Source organism: Centroberyx gerrardi, chromosome 10 (genome assembly GCF_048128805.1).
Source record: "Centroberyx gerrardi isolate f3 chromosome 10, fCenGer3.hap1.cur.20231027, whole genome shotgun sequence".
In the NCBI taxonomy this organism is placed as follows: domain Eukaryota; kingdom Metazoa; phylum Chordata; class Actinopteri; order Beryciformes; family Berycidae; genus Centroberyx; species Centroberyx gerrardi.
In genome coordinates, this window is record NC_136006.1 from 9013600 (window position 1) to 9040163 (window position 26564).

At 41.7% G+C, this 26564-nt stretch overlaps 2 protein-coding genes across 2 annotated transcripts; one reads left to right on the forward strand and one right to left on the reverse strand.

The window, feature by feature from the left end:
- The first annotated feature begins 426 nt into the window (after window positions 1–426).
- On the forward strand, window positions 427–17671 carry plcd4b (phospholipase C, delta 4b). The gene is made up of 16 exons (XM_071921656.2): window positions 427–641; window positions 3015–3068; window positions 5171–5329; window positions 5725–5953; window positions 6515–6644; window positions 7272–7521; window positions 8331–8532; window positions 9503–9647; window positions 11068–11220; window positions 12622–12792; window positions 13654–13810; window positions 14296–14412; window positions 15407–15585; window positions 15941–16073; window positions 16188–16337; window positions 16536–17671. Exons 2-16 carry the CDS (start codon window positions 3047–3049, stop codon window positions 16625–16627), a joined length of 2289 nt encoding a protein of 762 aa, XP_071777757.2. The 5' UTR covers window positions 427–641; window positions 3015–3046; the 3' UTR covers window positions 16628–17671.
- Window positions 17668–25596, reverse strand: znf142 (zinc finger protein 142). Its single transcript, XM_071921657.2, has 7 exons — window positions 25381–25596; window positions 24763–24996; window positions 23729–24553; window positions 23380–23557; window positions 20179–23179; window positions 19686–19791; window positions 17668–19065 (listed from the first exon to the last, which is right to left on the reverse strand). Exons 1-7 carry the CDS (start codon window positions 25502–25504, stop codon window positions 18515–18517), a joined length of 5019 nt encoding a protein of 1672 aa, XP_071777758.2. The 5' UTR covers window positions 25505–25596; the 3' UTR covers window positions 17668–18514.
- Window positions 25597–26564: the final 968 nt, after the last annotated feature.

Genomic DNA, 26564 nt, shown 5'->3' on the forward strand with positions numbered 1-26564 from the left:
ACCTTTTCCCAGAGAGTGTTTTCTTCCCGTTATCACTGCTGATAAAGACACAGGAGAGTCTGTCTGAGCCGCTGCCCTCAGAACAAGGGAGCATCCGCAATCACCCGATGGATGAGAGAGAGAGAGAGACGTGTAATGATGAAAGGGAGAGAGAGAGAGAGAGAGAGAGAGAGGGAAGCAGCGAGAGCGTGATCTTGACCAGATGCGCCGAGGGCCTGCGGACAGCGGGGTGAGGGAGTGGCAGAAAAGGAAGGAAGGCAGGAGGAGGGGTGGGAGTGCAGCAGCGTGCAGCAGTGTTGACTAGGAATCAGGTTTCCCAGAGCCAGCAGGAACAGTGGAGAGACTGGTGGGAAAAGAGGCTGAGCCAGAGTTTCCCCTCGGACACTCCCAGTCTTTAAAGGCCCTGCGCGAGGCTAGCAGTCCCTGGGCACTCCCTGAGTCTGGAGCCAGCCTGACGTACACATCTCTCCGGACCGGACCTTCTTTCAGGCCGGCCGTCCAGGGTGCTGCCCCCCCCCCTCAAATATCTGAGGCCCTCCTTGGGAGAGCTCCCTCCTACAGCGCACCCACCTCTGGAAATCTGCAACGTTTCTTCCCTCAGCCAAGCCAGAGCAAGATCCCTGGGGAAAGCTGTAGTTTGGGTGAGTATCAATCTTTTAAAAATATTCACAATATTCAAAGTTTAGTCAGTCTGAGTCATTCTTTTCTGTCCTTAGCAATGCCCCAGTGGCACGCTGCCTTTACTGGAGGGATGGTTGCTGCTTTAATGTCTCATATTTCTGCCTCTGGTTCCAATTTGCTGTGCACAAAACTCCCTCTTCAGCGTTATACATGGATTTTATTGGACTGGTAGTGCCTGTTCACTTCTTAATTTCTTCACATCACTGTGTGCGGCAAAGAAATAGTCTGGGGTAAAAAACAGGAGGGCACAAATCCCACCACACAGGGGAAATGGAATATTCCTATGGTGGATGAAATGGATGGATGCTGGAACTGTAAACTAAAGGCATACAAGCATGAAGCTGTTGCTCTTCATAGCTGAATTGTTTATTCCAGATTTTTTTTTTCCGTCCTGTGATTTGCCCATGAGTCATGGGTGTAAGTGTGTGTGTGTGTGTGTGTGTGTGTGTGTGTGTGGTCAGTAAACTCCCTGAAGATGTGGCCTTGTGTGACTCATTGTGCCTGAAGAGAGTGTCTGTCCAAAACACTTCATCATAGCCCCAAAAATAAAACAACATAATGCGATCCACTCGCTGCTCAGTCTGCAACTTCTGACCTAAAGTATGAAGGAGGGTGTGTTTAACTTTGCTGTGAACTGCAGAATCAGGAAAAAAAACTTAATTATCTATCCAACTGCACGGGAAAGAAAAATGCCTTTGACGTGGCTCTTCAGTGGAGAAACTAAACCTAAAAGCACGCAAGTCTTTCTTAAAATAACATAGTTTTATGGAGGGAGGAGCCAAGGAAAATAAGCACTGGTTTCATGGTCGGTCCTTCTCCTTCACAGCAGTGGTGTTAGAACAAATTGTGAAATAAATATGAAAGCATTCCCTGTATTGCGGTGGGAACTCTTAGTAATCCTCTCATAAACTGACAGAGGAGGCTGGGAGGGGGTTGTGAAACACGGAGAACTGAACCCCCTCAAAGCTCGCTGGTCAGAAGATTAGATCATGTTGTTTCAAGAGACAATGTAAGGAAAGGTTAGCTGTCAGACAGGAATACTGGGATACAGACTTTTGGAAAGTCTCACTTTCAGGAAGTGTTTGTTCCACATTTACCAGTGAATAATTGAGATAACAGCAGTTGGCCACTGATTATGACCATGACTGCACTGCGGTTATCTTGCTCCATTTGAGCTTTGCTACTTAAGATGTATTTTCATTGAGACAATTCAATTTATACCAAATTTATCCCTGCATAGCTCAATGGGCTCCCATGTTGGTCACACATCCTAAAAGTTTACATAGTGTAAAGTGCATTGGATAGAAGCATCCACCGAATGGCATATGCTAAAAAAAATAGCTGATTTTTTTCAGTGGCATGTCTTTGCCGAATTTAATGACAGAATAAGAAACTATAATCTCTTTAAACATTCCATTGTGATGGCATGTAAGTAAGCATGTAAACAGTAATATGTGAACTCCTTTGAAATTCCATCAGCTTTATGTCTGTTCCAAGTGTTTCAGCTTGAAACTCAGAAGAGAAAACTGCTGAGTCTCCAGTCAGCTGCTCACAAACTGCAGTAACTGCCATGCTCTAGTTAATGAATGGGCCAGGAATGATGGAGTGGGCAGGTCTGTTCACTGTATATCTTGGATATACCGTAGCAGCTAGAGCAGTAACAATGGCAGATAAGTCTGCTGATGTTTTGTGAATTGACGGTTAAAACTTCACACTTGTATAGATAATGTCATTGACTGATAATGCATTCTGTTTATTGATCGCCTGTGGAAATTGTCTATTCGATTTCCCAGCTTCCACAGGGAGGTCAGAGGTCAGACTCAGCTACAGAGCAGGAGCTGGTAGAGTTCGGTGTCTTGCTCAAGAGCACTTCAGCAGGGAGGATACTTGCCAACACAGGGTCTTGAACCCAAGTGTTCCAGTTAAAGTTCACACACACTCCCAACTCCCTATACCACCCTGCTGCCCAATAATCATGATAATTTTGTGAGGCTCAGGAGAATGACACGCTTTAGCAAGGCATTGAACCTCACTCCACCTGCTCAGTGGCCAACAACAGAGAACTGTGGTTGTACTGGAAAGCTCCCGGATGTGAATTTGTGTCACTGTACAAATTTGAACCAGGACATTGCTAATAAAGAACATGTGTGCTCAGAAAACCGTCTCTGGATGAATGAAGATTAATATTACGCTGTGATTACTATATGGATTAGTGTAGATTATGCGCTGGTTGAATGGACAGAATGCGCTTTTGCAAGAATACATTTTTCTGGATTTCAGTGAAAAGCATCCCGGCAACAATTCATTTCGATGTCTGGTTCCTTTTTTTGCAGCAAATTCCCATTGGCATGTGTCAAGGATAGCGATGGATTCTCATCAAAGTTCACGTGAGTAAATCATATTCACACACAAACTGAAAATACACCTACTGTAATGACAGAACCATGAACAGGGTAGAAAAAAAAAAAACAGACGTAAAAAAAGTTGCTGACAAAGTACAGTTAATAAGATAGATACTTTTGAATGAAAATGAATGCTTGTTGGATCACTCAGAAACACGTTTGAAGGGGAAAAACACTGACGTTGCTCAATCATTTTCAGGTCAATTCCTCACAGCCAAAGAGTATACAGTATATATGGGATGTACAGAGACGGAGGAGGAGATGGTTTTAAATTAAATGAGTGGTTTAATTCAGTTTGAGCATTTTACATTACAGACTTCAATTAGCCGTCACAAATCAAATTACCCATGATTTCTTGGCAGACTACAGCTATGGAAACTCCCCTAGCACATTTTTACATTTAAATACATAATAACAATGGATACAAACATCAGTTTACATATTTTGAAAGCATCTTTGAGTAGTGAGCTATTGAAGCGCCATCTGGGGGGAGGGTGTGGTTGATGACCTGTTAGGAGAGTAATACTAATGAGGGCATGATCTGAAATGATAATGCTATGGATGACAGGGTCAGTTATTTTGTGTGTAATAGAATTATTAGTGAGGAAGTAGTCTATACAGGAGTAGGATTTATGGTAGGGTGAGTAATATGAATATTCTTTATTGCTGGGGTTTATCAGTCTCCAGATATCTATCATGCCATAATCTGACATGTAGGCCTACTGTTTAAGTAGGGATGGAGAATGGTTGGGCTTATGAGTGGAGGTTAATGATGAGCGGTCTATAAATGGATCCAATACTATGTTGAAATCGCCACCAAGGATGATATGTGAATTAGGGGAGTTTGATAGATCTGAGAAAAGTGTGTGGATAAATGAGGGGGAATCTGTGTTGGGGCCGTAGATATTGCAAGAGTTAGACTGTCTTTTCCTATGGTTCTGTTAACTATGATATATCGAGTTGTATACAGACTGGTAGGACTGACTAATTCATTTGGCTGTCAGTTTCCAAGATTCTGCCTCTGTAAGGTGAGTTTCTTGAATGAAACAAATGTCGGATCTGAGTTTGCTTAGGTGATTTAATATCTTTGTTCTTTTGGCAAGAGAGCTGATTCCTCTTATGTTCCAGGATGTTATTTTCACTGGCAGTACCACAGAATTGCTATTGTTTAAAGTGGTGTTAAGTTACACAATGTGCTATAAGAGTACATGTTGGAGAAGGTTGCATGCAGAAAGATAACAGAGCCAAAATAAAAAAAGTATGTTAGACACAGCGACAAGAAAACACTGGGGGTGAAATACACTGGGGTAAACAGGGATTGGTGGGGACAGAGTTTGAGTGTCACTGGTGAACACAGCTGAGTGGGGAGCCTGGAGTTTATGGGCATGGAGTGGAGATATGACATTGTAGCAATAAAGCCATTATTAGAACATCTTTGAATTTGTTTTATGGTATTGAGTAATAGACGGAAGTGCTGAGTGAAAAGAAGAACGAAAGGGGAGGGGGCATGGAGCAAGAAAAGAGAAAAATAACTGAACAAATTGAACAAATGTAGAAGTAGCCTACCATAATTCAGCAAAACAATTACTGACTTTAAAAATAGGCTACTCAAAAAGTACAAGTAGCCTACATAAAAAAGCTACTCAATTACAGTAACGGGAGTAAATGTAGTTAGAAAAATACAATTCCTACATTTGTCCAATGGTCAAACATGTAGGCTATATTTGACCATAGACTGTATGACAGGTGCTCTTCGGAACGGGCAATAAACAATACAAACAAAAATAACAAGATCCATCCAATGCTCTAAGATCGGAAGATAGAGGCTTACTTTACTTTACCGTTTTAATTTTTAATGTTTGTTCATCTATGTAGTCAATAAAGGCTTTTTCTTTTTTTTTTCACCTAATCAGAGTGCCTCTATGCCTTTTATTATGATATTCTGTGCGATCGTCTCCTCAACAAAATGCGGATACCTTCTAGCCATAACCCTTCACCCAGAGTACCTGCGTTCTTCCATTTGATCAATAAAGCATGACATTATTATGCCCTTTGACCTTTTCCTTTGACCTTTCCCCTCTGCTCAGGTCTCCAAGACGACCCGGACCTCAAGGTGATGATGGCAGGGTCGACTCTGAGGAAAGTCAAATCACGTTCGTGGAAGAAGCAACGGCATTTCCGCCTCCTGGATGACGGCCTGACTATCTGGTACAAGTCCAGATGGGTGGGGATGGGCCACTCCACCTGTGAGTACAGCTAAGTGTGTGTGTGTGTGTGTGTGTGTGTAGGGGTTAAACTAGAATATCAGAAGTGGGGGAGCCTGTACCTGAATTTATTTCAAAGCGTATGGGATTTATCAAATCTTAAATCTTAAATTAGTTTCTCAAATTTGTGGTTCCCTCCTCCCTATTCTAATGCCTGTGCATGTGTGTGTGTGTGTGTGTGTGTGTGTGCTCAGTAAACCTCTGCTGAATGAATAAAGATTAAAATGACAATGTGATGCATGCAGATGTTTGTGTATTGTACTGACATATTAACCTTTGTTTCGTGTAATCTCCTCAGTCATAAGATTCATCTCCATAGAAATAAATTACATTATATAATTAAAACAGATCTGTAACATATTGACAATACTCCTCAGTCTCAGTGAGTGAGGTAGAGGCGGTGCGCGAGGGCCACCAGTCGGAGGTCCTGCTGAGCATCTCGGAGGAGTTTCCCGCCGATCTCTGCTTCACCCTGGTGTTTCACGGTCGCCAAGGCAACCTGGACCTGGTGGCCGAGTCCCCAGAGGAGGCGCAGGCCTGGGTGAGGGGCGTCCGCAAGCTCATTCACAAGGCTGAGACCATGGATGAGAAGGAGAGGCTGGACCAGTATCCTTACACTTTTTTAGCAGTAACAGTTAAACAGTATTAGTATTCTCTGATAGCGAATTATAGAGAAAAACTAAAATGGGTGTAAAGTCATACTCTTGCTAGTTTTCTGCATTTCCACAGTATCACAATAGTATTGAATAGAAAGGTTTTTAAGAGAATTGTGGGATAACTTTCAGATTCAAGCAAGAATAACTTATGATCACAATTAGGCATAATGAAAGTATTAATTATGAAGCATAATAAAGCAATATAATTGAAGATTTTCCTTACTAAATGCTTCATATCCATTTACGAGATTAGAATAACATGGTACTGGAAGTTCTTTGCTCAGTAATGTGATTATATCCTCTAAATTGTTTGTAAATTGGGTCTCAAGATAGCTAAAATCTTCATTAATACTCAGTACTGTGTTTTATTTTCATACAATCATAATTTTCCAAACCCTTTTGGAATGGAACTCTTCAATTATTAAGGAACATATTGCGGCTGATAGTGAGGATATTAACTTTTTTATTAAACGACACGTCTGAGCCTGAGTTTCCCTCAGCCAGCTCTCAGGTGGGTCTGGGACTGGTTTCAGAAAGCTGACAAAAACAAGGATGGGAGGATGAACTTCAAAGAGGTGCGGACGCTGCTGAAGATGATGAACGTGGAGATGAATGAGGAGCATGCTTTCCATCTCTTCACGGTAAGATTTTCACATCTTAGACTGCAGCTGCAAGGACAGGGCGACATGTGGAATGTCAACCTTGTGCAGTTTGCTTCCTGCTTTTCTTATGTTGACATTTTAGGCATTTAGCATATGCTTTTATCAAGTGACCTTCAAGAGTGAGCGAGTAGGGGTTCAGTGCTTTGCTGCAGGTCTCTTTGACGGGACACATGGCTGTAGATAAACACATTAGCTGTTGCAGGGATTGAACCTATGACTGTCTGGCCACGGGACCGCCCCACTAACTATTAGGCAGCCTGATTCCTGGTTTCTTATATAGTCTTATTATAGTTTATTTTGGTCATTCAATCCCTTATGTGAAAAAAAAGAATTCACAAACAGAAGTAAAAGTTGGGTTTTTGCTAATCTAAAATCCAAATCTAAATCCAAATCTAAATTTTTCCACAATTTCCAAACCCAGACAAAGCATGTGTTAAGACAAATGACATTAACAGCAAAGTCATGCAATGAAAATTGGCTTACAGATGTTGTTAAATATAGATACAATAAAATAAATTACCCTAAACATGGCATTTTTCTTTAGAATCTATTTCATCTTTATCAAACAATGCACTAAATGCAAAGCTCTTCGTTTTTGGTCCACAGATGGCAGACAAGTCAGATAGCGACTCCTTGGAAATCGAGGAGTTTGTCCACTTCTATAAGATGCTGACTCAGAGGGACGAAGTGTGGAAGGTGTTCCAGGACTATTCTGCAGACGGAGAGAAGTTAACCGTGGAGGAGCTGGAGAACTTCCTGCATCAGGAGCAGCAGGAGGGAGAGCGCAGCGCCCAGCACGCCCAGCACGCCCAGCACGCCCAGGAGCTGATCGACCGCTACGAACCATCTGAAACAGGTAACGAATCTCCATTTATATCTCCATGACTTACCTCCATCAGCCAAGTCTAGGCCGGACCTGGAGCTGATGCCTGCAGTCCGCAGTAACACACCGGTCATGTGATGGTAAATAAAAAGGTGTGCAAGCTGTGAACTCCAGTCGATGACAAAAATGAGAAAAGAAAATACCAATATAAACAAAAAATATTCTTATTTTCAGATTTTTTTCCCCCAGAAATTTGAAGTATTCATTTATGTTTCATTGTCTTGAAAATACCCTATTTTTGTGATTTACACATATCTCATACATCTTGCATCTTATATAACTGTAAATTTAGATCACAAAGATTTATATTTGCTTGAAAAAGTTTGTAACTGTATTTCTCAGATATCACGGTGGGTGAGGGTAGGTAGGTTTACCCTCCACTTCATCCCTGGTTTTTTTTGTAGCTGGAAAGTTGAGTGTGATGTGTTTGGAAGAATCTTCAACTTTTTGTAGTATTACATTATAGTGACATTTCCTTACCATGAAAAAAAGCTAAACACAGCTAAACACTTTTTATAAGTGTACTTTGGCGCTATAAAACATTTGCTTACACAGATAATGTTTGTGAATACTGAAGTAAAATAGGCCTACTGTATATTATGTTATGGTGGGTTTTGAATCCTCAAAAAGCTTATTTCTCATGCATGAGTCAAACTCTATTTGAACGCCTGTGTGAATATACCCAAAACTTTATGGCCAAATAAATTCTGGATGGAGGTTTTCAGTTTGATCAGAGCAGCATGTCTTGTGCTCACTCCATCTGTATTATATCCTCTGTGCAGCCAAGAAGCAAGGCGCCATGTCTCTAGATGGCTTCCAGATGTACCTGTGCTCACAGGAGGGAAACATCTTTAAACCTGAGCATCGAGATCTGCACCAGGACATGAGCCAGCCGCTCAGCCACTACTTCATCTCCTCCTCACACAACACATACCTGCTGGAGGACCAGCTCCGAGGGCAGAGCAGCCTGGAGGCGTACATCCAGTAAGGGCCGCTACACACAACACACAGCAGACAAAAAGTCTTAGCAAACTATTCTTAGCATTTGTTTTAACCCCTTGCACCCTGAGTTTCCCCTTAAATTCCCTCTTAAGTAGCTTCAAAGTTAGAAAATATTTTTTTTCCAAACTCACAATGTCACATCCATATTCTGTACCTGCTTGTTCCAACGCTTCATTGAAGCTACAGCACGGTTATTTTGAGTGAAATATTCAAACCCAAGATGCCATTTTATTATGGCTGCACCTTTGCAACAAATTTGTGCACCATTTTATACACATGACTCTGTAATTCAGCATGACATATTTGGTATCTTTGGAAACCTTAGGACCTGGACTAGAAATTAAAATAAAGTTCTGTGGGTTTGAACAAAGCTTGGCCATGAAATGTGTGTTTGTAATGATAGTCTGACGTGAGGGGCCTTAGGGGAGAAGTGGTTTTAACCTGCCTGGAATACTAGATAAGTGTGTTTTTTTCCACATAGGACAATACATAGTGCCAGAAAGATAAGACAATCCCAGGAATGTATTTGAAAGTCTAAATTGGCTTATACTTATCAGGGATGAACAGTTTTCCTGACTTTTTACGAGTCGTCCTGATGCACTAAACCCCACCCATCTCTCCAATAAGCAGGTTAAAACAAATGCTGAGAATTATTTACGTACATATACAATTTTACCAGGGGTGACACAGACAAAAAGAGTTCTTCTGATGTCTCGTTTTATGGGCAGTTTTTCAGGGTGTGTGTGTGTGTGTGTGTGTGTGTGTGTGTGTGTGTGTCCCATGCTAGGAACTGATCTGTACAGTTGTAACTGATAGAGAACCAACGTTTACATTTTCGCTTTGTCAAAACACACACTATCCCTATATGCATTCCCTTGAGTGATTATTGCTTGCATTTGTGTGTGTGTGTGTGTGTGTGTGTGTGTGTGTGTGTGTGTGTGTGCGCGCGCAGGGCCCTGAAGAGAGGTTGTCGTTGTGTAGAGGTGGACTGCTGGGACGGCAGCGACGGCGAGCCCGTCGTGTATCACGGTCACACCTGGACTTCCAAGATCCTCTTTAAAGACGTCGTCGCAACACTCGGGGAATACGCCTTCAAGGTGGGAGGCACACGACTCTCTGCCTTAAAGCACCAAGTCCTGAGCTCTATTTCCAGTTAAACACACACTCAGAGTCAAGTAGAAGAAATGAGTAGAGCCCAGATGGTGTAGTTGGTAAACTTCCCTCCCCCTGGAATCTGTATGTTACTCTTATCCTAATGACAGTCTAAATAAACAAGCACAGATCCTGTACAGACCCGCGGCGCGTGTTCAGTTCTATGCACTGAAGCACTGCCACACGGTTAAATGACCTAATTCCACTAACGTTACTTAAATACCACAAGGTAACGTTAAAGTCGAGATGAAATGAAAAATGCCTTTTTAACCCTTTTAGATCACATTCCCGGTCATATTGTGCACCTATTTAACAATATATGCCAAAAAAAATACAAAAAATCAATTTCTTTGTATTCTTATATCAAAATTCAATCATGTTTTCTTCCTGTAAAACAAAATATGCCGTGTGCTTACGTAAGCATGCCCGTAACTAATTTCAACCAATAATATCATGACATCCACCCATCAATCAATCTTCAACTTTTAGCGCACAGAGCTAAGAGGCTAAGATTCATTAGTTAGCTAGCTAGCAACAGCATGGTACTTCGGTGTGTCTTCGGGTGTTATGACACGCCCACTTTTCAACGTTCAAATCAAATTCCTCCCAACTTTACGTCCTGCCTGTCTTTCCTGTTTCACTTGGAAATAGGTCACGATACGGAAGTTAGATACTCTCGAAATGCCGATTCATCTCGACTTTAAAGGCACCTACCATTAAAGTCTGTATGGCAGCGAAGACGAGTTCCTGTCTGCAAATCCCCGTTACTGAATGATATTTGAAATACGCTTTGGCTCAGATGGTTTGGTAACACTTTATAATAAGGTTGTATTAACATGAGTTAATGCATTAATTATTAATTAACAAATGCTTAACTAAGGCATGAATACGTTTCTTCACGTTAACTAAGTAATTAACAAATGCATTTGTAAATGCTGTAATTAAAATGTTCAAAGTGTTCATGACCTATTTATGACTGATCTGTCTCTGTTTTAATTTCTTCAGTTTAATTTATTCATGCCTTAGTTACGCATTGTTCACCATTAATTAATGCATTAACTCATGTTAGTTGATACAACCTTATTATAAAGTGTTACCGATGGTTTTGAAGTTTACACTGGTTACCAAAAGAGAGGAATGAATGGTTGGCCTTTTGTCTTATCTCTTGCAAATGTAGCTGTTATTTTATTTGTTTGTTGTGTTCCAGCTACGTGTGTATTATCTTGGTTTTATGTGGATCCCAGCAAGATTAGCCACTGCTTTTGCTGGAGCTGACAGGGTAAACGGATAAACTGTGATATTCCTCAGTGTAGCCATTTTTTCTTTATCAGAGCATTCAGTCTCTGCCTCCTTCCTGTTTGTTAGGCATCAGACTTCCCAGTCATCCTCTCCCTGGAGAATCACTGCAGTGTGGAGCAGCAGACCCTCATGGCCCAGCACCTCAACCAGATCCTGGGTGACACACTGCTGAGCACCCTGCTGGATGGGCAGGTGCCTCAACAGCTCCCTTCTCCACAGGTCAGACCCCTCTTCAGTTACTGTGGGATTTTAGGATTTCCTCTAATTCTCTTGAATGTGCACTTCTTGAAACACATTTTCACAGATAAGCTTTTATATTACATTTGCATGTCACTGTTGTCATGTGAATATCTTGTTAATAGTTGATTTTCATTTTATCAAGATTGCATGTTTCTCTTTGGGTTGAGAAAATTCTACAAACCTCTGGGTTATGAAAATCTTAAAACCCCACTGAATAAACTGAAAACTGAACGGTAGTCAGGCTAAAAACGAAGCTGTTTTTCTGTTCCTAAAAATTGACATTTTGGAGATACAAGGCTTTCACACGACAGATGATATTTTATTCTTTTCACCTGTTTTATTCATCTGTGAACTTACTTCTTTAAATTCATATCTGGTGTTTTTTTTTTAATAGTTTATCTTATTGCCTTTTATCTATTATTGAGTTGTTGGCTATAAAACAATTTGTAAATGTTTTGTAAGTGCTATCAAAATAAAGTTCATCAATATTATAGTTTATTACTATAGTTAGTAATATATCAATCTATTTCAGGTGCTGTGATAACTGACAGGTCCCTTCTATTAATGATAATAATATCTAATATAAAGTTTCAATAAACAGTCCTGCCTTGAGTGAATGATGAACCTGTATGTATGGAATAATTTCAGGTAGTCCCACGCCCATTTCATCTCAGGAACTTTATCATTAACAATTCAAAGGCTTTTAAAAAAATTAATGGTCTGTCCATCCCTTGTTATCCATCAGTGATGCTAAAAGCAATAGTATAATTTTTAAGCTCTTTTCCAGTCAGAGCACTTAGGGCAATCAATGCTAACGTGAATTAATGGCAGACAAATGCTGTGAGGAAATCCATGGAGAATTTTGTCAAGTTAAAAGCAGTATATTGCTGCATTTGACTATGAACATGAGACAGCAAAGTGCTTACCTGGCAGGAGGATGATGGACCGTCTTCATGAATAGTTTGTGTACTGAAGAGAACAAGTACTTAAAGTTGGTGACATCCTAGTTTGGTGTCATTTTGTCCTACTGGTCCATCCCAAAATGCAACCCTCTTGCAGTGTCTTCAAACTGTCAATGTCTGCTATTGACATTTGGATGCTTTGCATTGTGGGACAAGTCATTTTGGAGACTAGGAGACCAGGAGACTTACATCTTCTTGCACTTCATGCTCCAATATGGATTTCTTCATGTAATTTGGCAGACTGTATTCGCTTACAGTAGAAGGTTTCTGTTCTCAAGTTTCATGCTTCATATTCATCACATTATTTATATTTTCAGGAAAATACGGCAATTATCACTTACACATACCGTGAAAAAGTAACAGCTCTCGCTCTTGCTGCTCTCACCTTTGTGTGCCTGTTCATGGGCGTTCATTATAGGAACTGAAGGGGAAGATTTTGCTGAAAGCCAAGAAGATTGCCGTTCTAGAGGAAAGTCTTGATGAAACGCTGACAGATGAGATTAGCGATGAGGAAGAGATGGCCAACGGTGATGCTGAGAGCCCGTCTGCAGAAAACCTACCTGCTGAGAGCCTGAACCCCAGCGAGAAGGTAGAGAAATACTTGGTGACTTTATGTGTTATGGTAAAATATTACTTTCCTGCCTTAATTAAGCCAGGAATTATTGTATTTATTTTTTTTGGTTGGTCACTCCATGCTGGTTCAGTATTCTTTATTTGTTTTCCTCATAGTGGAATAGTGAGGAGAGATGGAAAACAGGCGAGAGAAAAACGATAGTAAAGCAAGACAGGAGTAAACGGAGAGTGATAGTAAAGAGAGACAGGAAGCTGAGTAGAGACATAAAAGATAGTGAGGCGAGACAGGAGTTAAAGAAAGGAGAAAGTGAAAAGAAGCAGGAAACAGGGAGACTTGAAAGAAGATAGTGAAGACAAATGTGAGAGAAAGACGAAAGATAGTGAAGAGAGAAAGAAAACAACTGTGCTCCTTCTTAGGGTTTGTCATCAGAAATGTTTCCATGGTGCTCTATGAAAATAGCAATTTATGCTCTTTTTGATATTATGCAACTTTGTATTCCTTATTTAACCAGGCAAGTTTACTAAGAACATGTTATTTTTACAACAGTGACTTAGGGGAGTACTTAGAGTGGAAGTTTCCACGCTGGGAAATGTCCAGTACAGCCACAGTCTTTCCCTGTTGGGCACTGAACAGCTCCACTGGAGCAGTTGTGGGTTAATCAATGTTGTTGAGGGAAGGGAGAGTGTTATCCTCCACCCATCCTGCCCACATTTTTGGCAAACTTCTATTCCAACAAATGCTTTTTCTAACCATTAGGCCACTGCTGTCCCTAGACGTTATTTGGATCGGTAGCTGACAGGAATTGGATTCGTTTGTTGGGCAAAAATCATCCTCATTACATCTATTTTCATTGGCATTTTGTTCTCTGCTTCTCAGAAATCCAAGTCCAAACTGTCCCAGGAGCTGTCAGACTTGGTGGTTTACTGCAAGAGCGTCCACTTCCATGGTTTTGAGCATGCTCGCTTGCACTCCAAATGCTATGAGATGTCCTCTTTCTCTGAGTCCAAGGCCAAGAAGCTTGCTAAGGATGCAGGTGAAGTCAAATCAAAGCGACAATGCATTTGAAAGATTTTTAAAGTACTGTATGCTCATGCAATTGGTTCAGCAAACAAATCTAAAAATGAGTCAGTGGAAACGCCTGGAGAGAGACTTTAAAGGGATTTGACAGTGGATCTTCCAGATAACAATAGTTAGAGTCTACCTTGTGCTGCTGGCATGCTTTGTCCACTAGCAAGCAGCTACAGCAACTCCATAAGCTAACACATCCTTCCATCATATCACTAGTGTTCATCCACCTTTTTTTTTTAAGGTTAGCGAACCATTACATCTTAAACAGGTCAAATATCCCTAAAATAAAATGATGATAATACTTTAATCTGTTTAATGATGATATCTTTAATCAAATTCTGATAATTTGTCAATCTATTCCTGTACTGAGATCTAAAGTAGTCTTCTCTAAGCTATAGAGGGGGAAGGGATACGCTGGAACGCTCAAACCTCTGTGTACCTCCTCCTCAGGGACGGACTTTGTGCAATACAACACGAGGCAGCTGAGCAGGATCTACCCCAGTGGGCTCAGGACCGACTCCTCCAACTACAACCCCCAGGAGCTGTGGAGCGCAGGCTGCCAGATAGGTGAGGAGGAGGCTCCGCTCTGCTGGTTTACAAATCCTTTTCACTAAAATCGTTGGTATCTGCAATCACACTCTGAGTACCAGGGTGTGCTGATGCATATTTCCACAGCTACTCACACAGCAAACCTTCAGGTTGATTTGTGTTGGACTTAAATGGGGCTGAGAACATACATCATTTGCAGGGAGTAAACTCTGATTAATATACAATGATTAAAGATGTTAGTAATATGGAGCATTTTTGCTTATGCCCTGTGTGAAATTAGGAAAACTTGATCCTAAGGAACCTGTGAAACAATTTGTGCAGCAAAATAAATACTGTCACCGCTATCAATTCAACCATCTCTGGAGTATAGCAAATGCATGGCAAAGTGACATCACCGTATCAATAACTACCATAATGGCTACCTGATTTGAACCATGACATTAAAGATGCAAGTTTAACAAGGTTGCAAATGATTGTAAGCATTAATTTGCCAAATATGGAAGAGTAACAGCTATTACAAATAACTACAACTACATAAAAAACATCATCCTATATGTTGTTGCTGTCGGCTGAAAATCTTGTGTCTCTGAAATGTCAACTAAGAAAAAAGGACTTTCAGATTTTTCAGATTTCATAAGCCCAAGGGTCATAGTATTTTTTTAACCCATATAACCCATCACGACCATGTAATCCTTCAATTGAAGTTAAAATATGAAAATCAGCAAGACTGGAGTTATGAGGTTTTCAGATGACAACAGCGAATGTTTGTATATGTATGACCTGGATTGGACCAATTCCACCATTCGACCAATCCAGGTTGAAACGTTGTTTGTATAATAAACTGCAGAATTCTGTGTGCTGACCTACTTTAAAATTATTGAAACTTGTCTTGACCAGAACCAGTAGAAGAATGGATATGCACATCACAAGACATTAAAGAAATCATATTATACAGCCACAATAAAATATAATGGCTACAACTAATTGTCTCCCCTCTCCCCCCCTCCCCAAGTGGCTCTGAACTTCCAGACAGCTGGTCTGGAAATGGATCTGAATGACGGGCTGTTCAGGCAGAACGGACGCTGCGGCTTCGTCCTCAAACCGGACTTCATGAGGGACAGCAACACAGAGTTTGATCCAGAGAAACCAGAGGAGCGCCAGGCCTACGGACCGCTGCGCTTATCCATCCAGGTCCAAAACTAAATGAAAGAATTCACATACACACAGTTAGTTGGACTGTAGTTGTACTGGGTAGCCACCATCCCACCCATGAATGTGTGTAACTGTGTATGCTTGAAGCAGGGTGTTGCTGAAAATTAGTAAGTAAAACTTTACTTATATAGCACTTTTCAGATGAGAAGTTACAAAGTGCTTCAAATGATAAAAACAAACAATATAAATAAAAAATAAATAAAAGAGCATACAAAATTCAGGTGATACAATACCGGCTAATGTATAGTAGAGCAGCACCAGTAAGCGCAACAAATATATATATAAAAAAATACATAAAAATCAAAAAGAGTGTGTGTGTGTATGTGTGTTTCAGGTGATCAGTGGGCAGCAGCTTCCTAAGGTGAACCAGAAAGAGGGCTCTATCGTAGACCCCCTGGTCAGAGTGGAGGTCTATGGAGTGCCACAGGACCAGGCCAAGGGAGAGACCAGTTACATCCACAACAATGGTGAGAGAATTGTTGAAGTTTAAAAAATAAACTAAAAATAAACTTAAAAATAAAACTAAAAGAAATCACATCAGAGTTGGTCATAGTCAGCTCTCTGCTGCCCTCTGCCTGCAGGTTTTAACCCAGTGTGGAACGACACGCTAAATTTCGTCATCCACGCCCCTGATCTGGCCCTGGTTCGCTTTGTGGTGGAGGACTACGACAAGGCATCCAGGAACGACTTCATTGGACAGTTCACCCTTCCGTTTACATGCATCCAAGCAGGTACGCAAAGCTGAGAGTGATGTAAGCCAAAAGTGTAAAACATGAAACCACCAGGGATAGAAGTTTGAGCCTTACTGGGGCCATCCATGCTAAAAAATGAACTAATCTCACTGAGTGGCTTTGTTCAATACATAAAATGTCATATGTTAAGTGAAAACACCCATCCTCGAATCTCACATCCCCCTTTTCCTCCTCCAGGTTATCGTCATATACATCTCCTTTCTAAAGATGGAATGGCTATTCCTCCCTCTTCCCTGTTTGTCAACATCAGCATCTCAGAACTCACATGAAGAAATCGAAGCTGAGGATATGAAGCAGGAGTTGCAACAAATTCTAAATTTGGATTGAGAAAGGCATGCACCAATACCGGAATCTGATGCTGGGACAATACTAGGCTAAAATAGGGTATCGTATCGGAATTCCCCATTGGAAGAAAAGATTTTCAGCAATTTTAACACATACAAGGATGTTGATTTCTCTAATGGAGAAAAACTGATTTTATGTCAGTCGGTTTTGTCCAGTGACCCCAAACTGGTATAAATATGTATTGTTCAGTAAAATAAATGATTGAATCAGTACTTGGAATCAGTATTGGTAGTGATAAAGTAGTGTTGATTCACGTGTTTGAAGGCAAATTTATGAACTCAACAGGAGCTAAAAAGAGGCAGACTGTCAAAACGACAGAGGGGATTACAAAGTTTAAATAGTCTCATCCATTTGAACTGTGGATTCAAATTCCTTAAATTTAGTGAAATGTCTGCCTGTACTTGCAATTGCTCTCATGACAAATCTTACAATTTTACATTCAATCTTTTATGGGTATACTTCTGTACCCATATACTTATACTACATACTTTTAATTTACTTTTAATTTTCATTTGCTAGCAATGAGGGAACACAAGGGATCACTGCATGTCTAGAATCTTTTCTTGTTTGCCTTCAAATGTTCACCTGACACAGTACAGTAAGATCACTTTTTACCTCAAGACAGTGAACTGAACAATTCCTGGTGTACTGAACTACATGTTGTTTATGGTCCACAGTTTTAAGAAGCAAAATGATACACTATGCAGAAATTGCCAAAAATCTGTATTCTAAACCATTACAGTTCTCAAAGTTCTGCACCATGTTGCTTAATGTAAACTGCGAAGTAACTGCATGAGTAATTTAATTGTTACAATCTGCATATTTGATGAGGTATGTTCTGTGTATACTGTAAATGTGTGTACATATAGACCTGTAAATAGACGCAATAAACAAATAATGTATATAAATAAAATATGAATGGTTGAGCAATAGATTTCTCTCATTCATTCATTATTTTGTCACTTTTATTTTTTCAGAAAACATAAAACAATCCATACCTTACACTCCACATTCTCTCACACATTATATACATACAGATGTTTTTTTGTATTATCTGTCATATTACAATGTTCACATTGATGGCAAGACCCTTTTTAGAAGCAAACATAATTCATTTCTTATAGTTTCACTTAAATATGACCTTAAATAGGACTCATAACAGCCCAATCTGAAATTGGATTCCTTTTCCCCGCGAGTGGCTAATTTTATTTAACTGAAGAAATTATTATTCTTCAAAAAAATAATTTACAGGAATCATGATACAAGCAGTGAGAGCATGTCATAACATGAGTTTTAAATGAGGGTTATTTGGCACTTGACTGCCATGAAAACCATGGTGTAAACCAACCATTTCTATTCTTGGTTTACACTAAAATTGGTATTTCAAAATAAAAGTAGATCCTGTCTCCCAAACAGGAACTATCTCTCCTAAATGGTGTCCCTCCACTATGTTCTCTTCTATCAGTATACAGTATATGCTATTTGGCGAAATTATGTTCTAAAACGTTGGACCCACAGTCAATTGAAAATCACAGTATCGGGATCTGCTGTTGAATCTGTTCACCAACGTGTTAAATGTCAGTTTTCAGGCTATTTTCGTGGCCTCATTCAAATGAATGAGAAGTAAAAATCTGAACGCTACAAACTCGTCCAGCTGCATCTGAACTTCATGATTAGTTTATATTCTGGTTTTCATGGCAGTAAAGAGCCGAATAACCCCCATGTTAAAACTAAGTGGAATATTGCTTTAAGTTCCTTTCAACAGTGATACTACAATCTGAACTGATCAGACCAGGTCTCTGTTGGGCCCTCTAGTGTTTTCTCTCATTCTCTGCCCTTGTTTGCCCTACCTCTTCTTCTACTCCCTGTACCTCCGAGGCTGCTACGTGTCTCTGCACTCCTTCCTGCCCCTCCTTGTCCGCCTCCACTGCCCTCTCATCCAGTGTCCCTTGCAAGGCCTCCTTCAGGGTGAGGCTGACTGCTTCAGAGTCCCTCACCACCCCGTGCTCTACCGACATTTCTGGGTGGTGTCTCTGCAAATGCTTCACCACCTGGAACTTCTGTTTGGCTCTGTAGGAGCAGTGGCGACAACAGAAGGGTTGCTGCTTGGTGTGAGAGAGGTAGTGATGCCTGAGACCCGCCGGCCACCGGAAGGCCTTGTGGCACAAGCCACACGTGTATGGCCGATCGTCACTGTGTTGCCGCTGGTGGGTCTTCAGTATAAACCTAGTCTTGAAGGCCTTGCCACATTTCTCGCAGATGTAAGAGCGCACGTCGCAGTGCTGCGTGTCCCGGTGGGCACGCAGGGCGTCCGCTCTGTTGGTGCGGTAGTCACACTCATCACAGGTGTACGGCTTCTCCCCTGCAGAAGGCGGATGAGGGGAATATTATTTATTCAGGGTTTTTCTTTTTGCTTCAATTGGATTAAAGACTCATTAACAAGCCATTTGTGTTTAGCATTATACTAAACTAAAGCAAATTTAGATGATCATTACATAAACTTTTTTCAGAGAATATCAGAAAGGCATCTAGCAGGCAAATAAACTGAAGAATCAATTGAAATCATTGATATGTACAGTTTTTGCATTTTAACACCAGATCAAAGTGAAGGATATGCCATAATTTTATGGTATATCTAGGATAAATTCAGAGTTCTGGGATAAATATTTTCTGTTATTTATCTAGGAAAGTTTTGCTGAGTATGAATAATCTTTTACAGAAGTGCCCTGCCTCACATTCACACCTAGGAGATGCCAAGCACTCTTCTACTGTTGGCTATTGAGTGTAGCAGCGGGAAGTTAAATGTCTTGCTCAAGGGCAACAAGATAGTAGCTATTAAGGGAAGAGAGACTGACGTTCATCTTCCCCTTCCAGATTTTTCTAAGCAAGCAAAAGTCTTCAGCTAACAAGTCTGCTTCTCTAATCTTTAGGTTACCTATACACAAAGTATTACAATAATCAATCTTCTGGTCTTGTTGATACCTGTGTGCTTGGTCATGTGGTACTTCAGCTGGGTCGCCCACTTGCATTTGTAGCCGCACTCCGGACACAGGTACTTCTTCTCCTCTAGGTGAACTCTCATGTGAAACTACAGCAAAAATGAATAGTGCAAGGTGAAAATACAGTAAACTAAAGAACAATTGTATAATTTATAATTTTCCCTTGCTTTTTGGCGGAGAAGTCAATATCACATTAGAGCCTTTTGATTATTAATTGCGTAGTCTTCTTCCAAGTCCTCTGATGTGACATCAATGGGGAAACCTTCTCTTGCATGGCTAATACAGCTTGATGTTCCTCTTCACCTTCCTACTCATGTAACATTTTATGTGGTGGAACTAAACTAAAATGGCTGTCTGTCTGTGTCTGAACACACCAAGATTTCCTACCTGTCAGTCGAATACTCTCAAGGGAGCAGCAAGGGGAAAAAGTTCTATGGCTACAACTATAAACTCACCCTAAAAGGTTAAGAGCTCACCTTCAACCTGGAGGGATCAGTGCAGGTGTAACTGCACTGCTCACAGCTGTAAGGCTTCTCCCCAGTGTGTATACGAATGTGCCATGTGATCTTCTGCTTGTTCCGGGTCGAATATTTGCAGTCTGTGCACTTGTAAAGGCGTTTGCCCCCATGCGAACGGAGGTGCTGCTCTAATACAAGCTGATGCCGACAGGAAAATTGACAGCTGCTGCACTTAAGAGGCTTGTCCTCTGGAGATCCCTCCTCGTGTTCATTCAGGAGGTGTTGAGCTAATACCTGCCTTGTTTTGGTAGCAAAGGGGCACAGCTGGCACTGATGTGCCAAGTGAGTTCTCTGATGCACCTCAAGGCTTTCCTTTGTCTCAAAAGACTCCTGGCAGGTGGCACACTTTAGCTGAGGGTGCTTGCTCTGCTGGTGGGTCTTAAGTGCGGCCTCACTGCTGCAGGTATAGTCACACTGCAGGCAGGAGAAACAGACCTGGAGTGGGTGCACACGTTTACAGTGGTTCCTTAGTGCAACGTCTGAACTGAAGCGAGCCTCACAATGAGTGCAAGCATGCTCTAACTCCCCCGTGTGGCATCTGAGATTGTGCCGCCTTACATCGTCAAGCGTGTAGCCGCTGAAGTCACAGAGTGAGCAGAAGTGGGTTGGCTGTCTGTCATGGATGCGCGTCTTGTGCTGACGCAGTTTGGTCATAGTCCCAAAGGTCTTGTTGCACTTGTTGCAGCTGTGACGACCAATGCCAGTGTGGAGAGACTCATGCTCTTCCAAGCGATAGCGCCTTGTGGTGCTAAAAGGGCAGTAACGGCAACGGTGGGGTCTTGCACCTTTGTGTTTGAGTGCAACATGTTGGACCATGCACCGTTTTTGCTTACAGGTGAAAGTACAGTGCTCACAGTGCAAACGTTTAGGTTTGGCAACACCACACTTGTTTTTCTCATGGACAAGCAAAACATGATTGGTCAGTGAAATCTGAGATTTAGCTACAAATGAACACACTTGGCACTGGATTTCATCCGGCTTGAGGCAGCCTCGCTTTTTGTGGCTGTCTAATGCCCTTTTCTGACTGCACTTGAACGCACAGCTGGGACAAGAGAAGATTTGACCTTTAATGGAAACTTTCACTGGACTTCCATTGTCCTCCTCCACCAAGACCTCCCCTCCTCCGAATGACTCATTACTGTCTTCATCATCCAGTTCTAAAAGGATTTGATTCTCTTTTTTCCTAAAGGTTTTTCTGCAGGTTGAGTAGTGGCGATCAACTGTTGCAAGCTTGACTGATGAAAAATTGCAGAGCTTGCATATGTATTTCCCATCTTTTTTAGTGTAAGGGGTCTCATTCGTCAATGAACCAGTTTTGTGTTTGTTACCAGAAAATGTTTGTTTTTTCACCAGCTTAACTTTCAATTGCTTATTTATCTGAATTCTGCTTTGCTGACTTCTTGATTCACTGGAGCTACCTGCTTTATCAACAAAGCCTTTCACTGTTAAATGAGATGTACATGCACTCTCTCTTTGTTGATGTAATTCCTGGTCTTCTGAATCTTTGGTAATCATATTATCTAAAGGTGGAAGCTCCATTTGATCTGCATGTGTTCCTTTATCAAGTTGTTTGGATCCCTCCTGACCATGAACAGAGTTATCTTCTGGAGCCACACATGTAGTTGATATGCCTACAAATGTCCTGGTTTTCCGCTGAAGCGCTGGGCACTTCTTCACCAGGTGGCTATCAAGGCCTCGCCTCTGTTTGAACTGTGCCCCACAGGCTTGGCATTTGTGCCCCTTCAGCCTACCATGGCACATAGACTGGCAGTGGTACCTCAGAGCAGTCTCCTTACGAGTTACATAAGAGCACTTGTCACAGCGATAAACATCTTCACTCGGCACCACGAGCATTTGCACCCGTCCTTCCAAAACCATAGCTTCTGCTTGGTCCCTGTCATGCTTCTTCATAGCCTTCAGGCGGATCTCAGACTCCAACTGATTTTGCCCAGAGGGATAAGAGGAACTGATTCCACCAGCATCCTCCACCTCAGATGCTTGAATCTGATTCTTTGCAGGCTCAACTGGTTGACTTGTATTATTCAGAGGATCGTAGTTGTCCTCTAAGTCACTTTGTTCACAATCTCCATCTGCCAAAGCTACACCATCTTCCTCTGATGAACTCATAGATGTAGAGATGTCTGTCTTTTCTTGTGGTGTGACAGACCCTTTACAATTTAAAGTGGGTATCCTGGAAGTTAGGTTTGTAGTATTTTCTACCTCATTTTGCATAGAAGGGGTTTCATATTCAGTAGTTGATAGTGTAGTCAAAACAAGAGTACAGTACTCCTCAGGACTGTTCACAGATGGAGCACTATCTGAAATACTTTCATCAGCAACCTCTTGAGGAACAACATCACAAATGTTTGCTGAATCCAAGGTTTGCAAACCAGCTACAGTTTCCTTGTTGGTGTTTTGGTCTGCTGGGTCAGTAAAATCAGATTGTTCTCTTTGGGTCTCAGTAGCTGGAGATGATGGAGCCCCTTCGGTGGATTGTTCAGATTGCTCATGAGCTGTTGAGGGCTTCTTGTAGAAATCTTGCATGAATTCAATTGAGTTCCTCTCCTTCTCCTTTGCAGCATAGTTCTCTAACCATGCTTTGTCCCCAGGCACGTACCCATGAGCTTTCCTCTTGTGCAGAAAGAGGCTGATGCTACTGAAAGACGAATAGAAGCAGAGGGCGCAACGGAACTCTTTCAGCTTGGTATGTTTGCAGTTCTCATGGTTTTGAAGGGCTTGGCGGTAGCAGGTAGTATATGTGCAGTATTTGCACTGATAGACAGTTGGCTGTTTCCCCTGTCCAGAGTGTTTGGCCAACATGTGATTGCGAAGCTCGTACTTGCGCTTGCAGGCATAAGCACAGATCTCACACATGAGTGATTTGGCCTGATGTCGTAGTTTGTGGCTGTTTAGCTGGTCCATGCGGTGACAACGATAGGAGCACTGATCACACTGATACCTAGAGGAGGAGACAGGAAATTGGTCATGAGAACAATAGTGTATAAAGACTACTGCTCCTACAGCCAAATTTTGGAACAGCGGTACAGGTACAATAAAGTCCAAAGAAATAATTTATTTGATAGATGTGTTTGTCCCCAACAGGGCCCCATCATAAATACATAAGTAAAAACATAATGAAAGGTTCCAAGTAACATCTACCTGAGGTCCCCAGCATGTTTCCGCATATGCACATTCAAATAGTGCTTCCATTTAGTGACGTATCCACATTCAGCGCACATAAAGTTCTTGTCGTCTGAGTGAGTGAGCATATGTTTAGAGAGGTAGGACTCATCTCGGCACCTGAAGTCACAGAGGCTACACTTGTGGGGCTTCTCACCTTTTAAGAAAAAAAAAGAAATGGGGTGATATAATGCCAGAATTAGTAGTTTCCACAGGAACGACCCATAGCACGAATGTACAGACTCATGACTGTAAGGTGCTTCAGATGAAAAGCACCAATTAAACATTAATAAACCAATAAAACATTGAAAAACAATTGTATCCTCACCACTGTGCATCAACATGTGCCGTTTCAAGCCACGCTTATGTGAGGTCACATAGCTGCACTGTGAACAGCGATGGATCTTCTCATTGGCGTGCAAATGTCCAATGTGCTGCTCAAACTCCACAGGGTTAAACGTGACAAAGGAGCAGAAGTCGCAGCAAAGCTCCTCATTCCCTGGGTGGCCTTGTCGCTGGTGCTGGAGGAAGACGGTCTTGTTGGAGCAAGAGAAATCACACTGCGAGCAGTGGTAGGCGAGGTGTGTCCGATGATGATCCTCCATGTCCTTCTCACTTCGGAAAATGGCACCGCAGGCGTGATGACGACATTCTACCGCCTTGACCCCATGCACTTTGGTAGTGTGTCTAAATAGTGCCTTGCGCAGGGAACTCTGGAAGGAGCAACCTTCTTGAAAACAAGCCACTGACTTGCGATCCAGCAGGATGTTGTGTGTCTTCATGTGAACCTTGAGGGACCTGCTCTGGCGAAAGCTTTGACCGCAGGTGGGGCAAGGATAGATGTTAGAGTCTATGTCACCCCCTGCCTCGTCAGCATGCATGCTGGCAAGGTGGCGGCTGATTGCATTCCGCTCCACCGCCGAATACTCGCACAAGTGGCAGTGATGGACTTTTTCACCCGCCTCACGGAGCTTATGTATGCGTAGCTTGCTCTTGCTGGTAAAGTAACGTTTGCAGGTGGAACACTGGAGGCTGGGGTCAGGGAAATGCAAGTGGAGGTGCTCCTGCAGGTGGGAGCGCATCTTGAAGCAGCGCCGACATTTGGGGCAGGTGTGGGTGCGATAGATGTGCTCTGCACCTTCTGCCAGGTAATCTATAGTACAAGAAGAACATATGAAACTAATTTTAACAAAGTTACACAAAGTTACAAAATGTAATCCCTTTTGACCACTTGGACTTTTTAATATCACCTGACTAACCAGTATTTTTGTCATTTCTCTGTGCTTTATCATTTTATATATGCATATAAATAAACTTGACAATTCTGATCACATTAACTACCAGGCAGATAAGTGTACATACCTTTGGAAGGCGGTGTGTCAGTGTCAGTTGTAACTGTTAAGGGTTTGTCTTTTTCTACCACCTTTTTTGCTCTTTTCGTCTTGTGCGTTTGCCTCTCAGGCTCTTCCTCATTCTCTTCTTGTGATAATGATGACATATAAGCTGGGTTGGGTTTCTGTTTTCTTTTTGGCCTACCAGAGACCAGAGGCTGGTCGCTTCCATCAGTGCATGTTGTTGTGGGCACCATCTCATTCCCTAAGGATAAATGTGCAAACTTTTAATGGAAAATCTGTTTCTCTTTTAATGAAAAAAAAAACCCTTCAATAATCAGAACTGGTCAGTACAACCCCCCAAATAAAATATGATAAATGAAAATGATTTGCCCTTAGAAAAGGTTTTCCCATTGTAACCTCCATTAGTAAGGAAACCAAATACTTTTGCTGGCCCTCTCCACTCTCTCTCCCATAAGCCTTCTATTTTCTCACTAAATGTTGCTCGATGGAAGTCTCAATGGCTGAAACATCATACTTGTGTGACTTTTGTTGACAATATACACTGTATAACGAAGGGAAAGAGGGGTTTTCAATTTTAAGTTCGTGTCAAACAGCACAATCTTGTTCCAGGGCTGGGTGAACTTACCTTGAGGGTCAGTAGGAGGACTATTGTGCTCCAAAGAGTGGTCACTCAGTTGTTTTGCATTATGGGTAACAAACTGGCAATGAAGGCAGCTAAAGGGCATATGGTTCCGCCAATGGCTCTCCATCTCGCCTTGTGTGCAGAATGACAGTTTGCAGGACCGGAAGGAACAAGGAATAAGGGTGAGACTGTGTGTGGATGTCAAGTGGGCTTGGTATTCCTGTCGAACTGTGCTGCTGAACTGGCAGCCTTGCTCAGTGCAGGGGAAGGGACCTTTGGGTGCATGCTGTCCACCGTGGATTCGGAAGTGGTGTTTCAGTGCACCCGGCTTGGAAAATACCTCACTGCATAAGGAACACTTGTAATTCCCCAACTGTCCTTTACTGGTGGATGCTGTCAATCTCTTGGAACAAGAGTGTGAGTCAAACATGCCACTATCTGAGAGGCTTTCTCCACATTTCTCACAGAGATGGGGCTCAACTGTCTCCATTGCGTCTGTTGAAAAAATAATAAAGCATAATTTGGGTTATAATGTGACAAATTTAAAAGGGCACGATGACAGACATTTGTAATTTGTGCCCAGTTGTGTTGCCATAACATGTAATAACGTGTTGTATGCATACAGATAAATTACACAGCCTACATGTTATTCAAACTGTATGAATATCCAACATTACCATTCTAACGTTACGATACAAACAGAATCTCGACCTACTGCCCGGGCTTCCGCAATCCTTTCTATCTGAAAAACAGTACATCAAGACCTTGTCAGTTTACTAGTATGGCTGGCACATCCAGCTCTTAATATCTGACCTTATTGAATTTCACTTCTCAATATTTCTTTTATTAGTAAGGATTGGTAGTGGTTAGGTTTCACTTACTTTTTTGATAATGTTAGCTAACTCGAATCACTTCAACAACGTCGCCATTAGCTTCTTGTGGTTTTGGTCGCAAAACGGTTTAAATCCCAATTCCTGCTAACGTTAGTTAATTTCGCTATGGGGGTCTGAACAGACTGTACAGTGTACATTCAGGGCCACGCATAATATTATTTACCAAGCTTGTTAGCTTAGCTAGTTTAGCAACCTTGCGAGCAAAACAATGTTGAGATAACACTGGTAGGAACTAGGAACGAAAATATCGCGGTCAGACGAACAGTCGGAATGATATTTACCAAACATAGGAAG

What these genes read in the sequence shown, in the direction of transcription:
- znf142 (XM_071921657.2), bottom strand. Translation starts at nt 25,504, where the DNA reads ATGGAGAGCCATTGGCGGAACCATATGCCCTTTAGCTGCCTTCATTGC. An exon ending in TCCTCCTACTGACCCTCAAG is followed by an intron (nt 24,997 to 25,380) that starts GTAAGTTCACCC and finishes ATTTATCCTTAG; the next exon opens with GGAATGAGATGGTGCCCACA. An exon ending in AAACATGCTGGGGACCTCAG is followed by an intron (nt 23,180 to 23,379) that starts GTAGATGTTACT and finishes CTCCTCCTCTAG; the next exon opens with GTATCAGTGTGATCAGTGCT.
- plcd4b (XM_071921656.2), top strand. Translation starts at nt 3,047, where the DNA reads ATGGATTCTCATCAAAGTTCAC. An exon ending in TCGGGGAATACGCCTTCAAG is followed by an intron (nt 9,648 to 11,067) that starts GTGGGAGGCACA and finishes CCTGTTTGTTAG; the next exon opens with GCATCAGACTTCCCAGTCAT. An exon ending in GTTTACATGCATCCAAGCAG is followed by an intron (nt 16,338 to 16,535) that starts GTACGCAAAGCT and finishes TTCCTCCTCCAG; the next exon opens with GTTATCGTCATATACATCTC.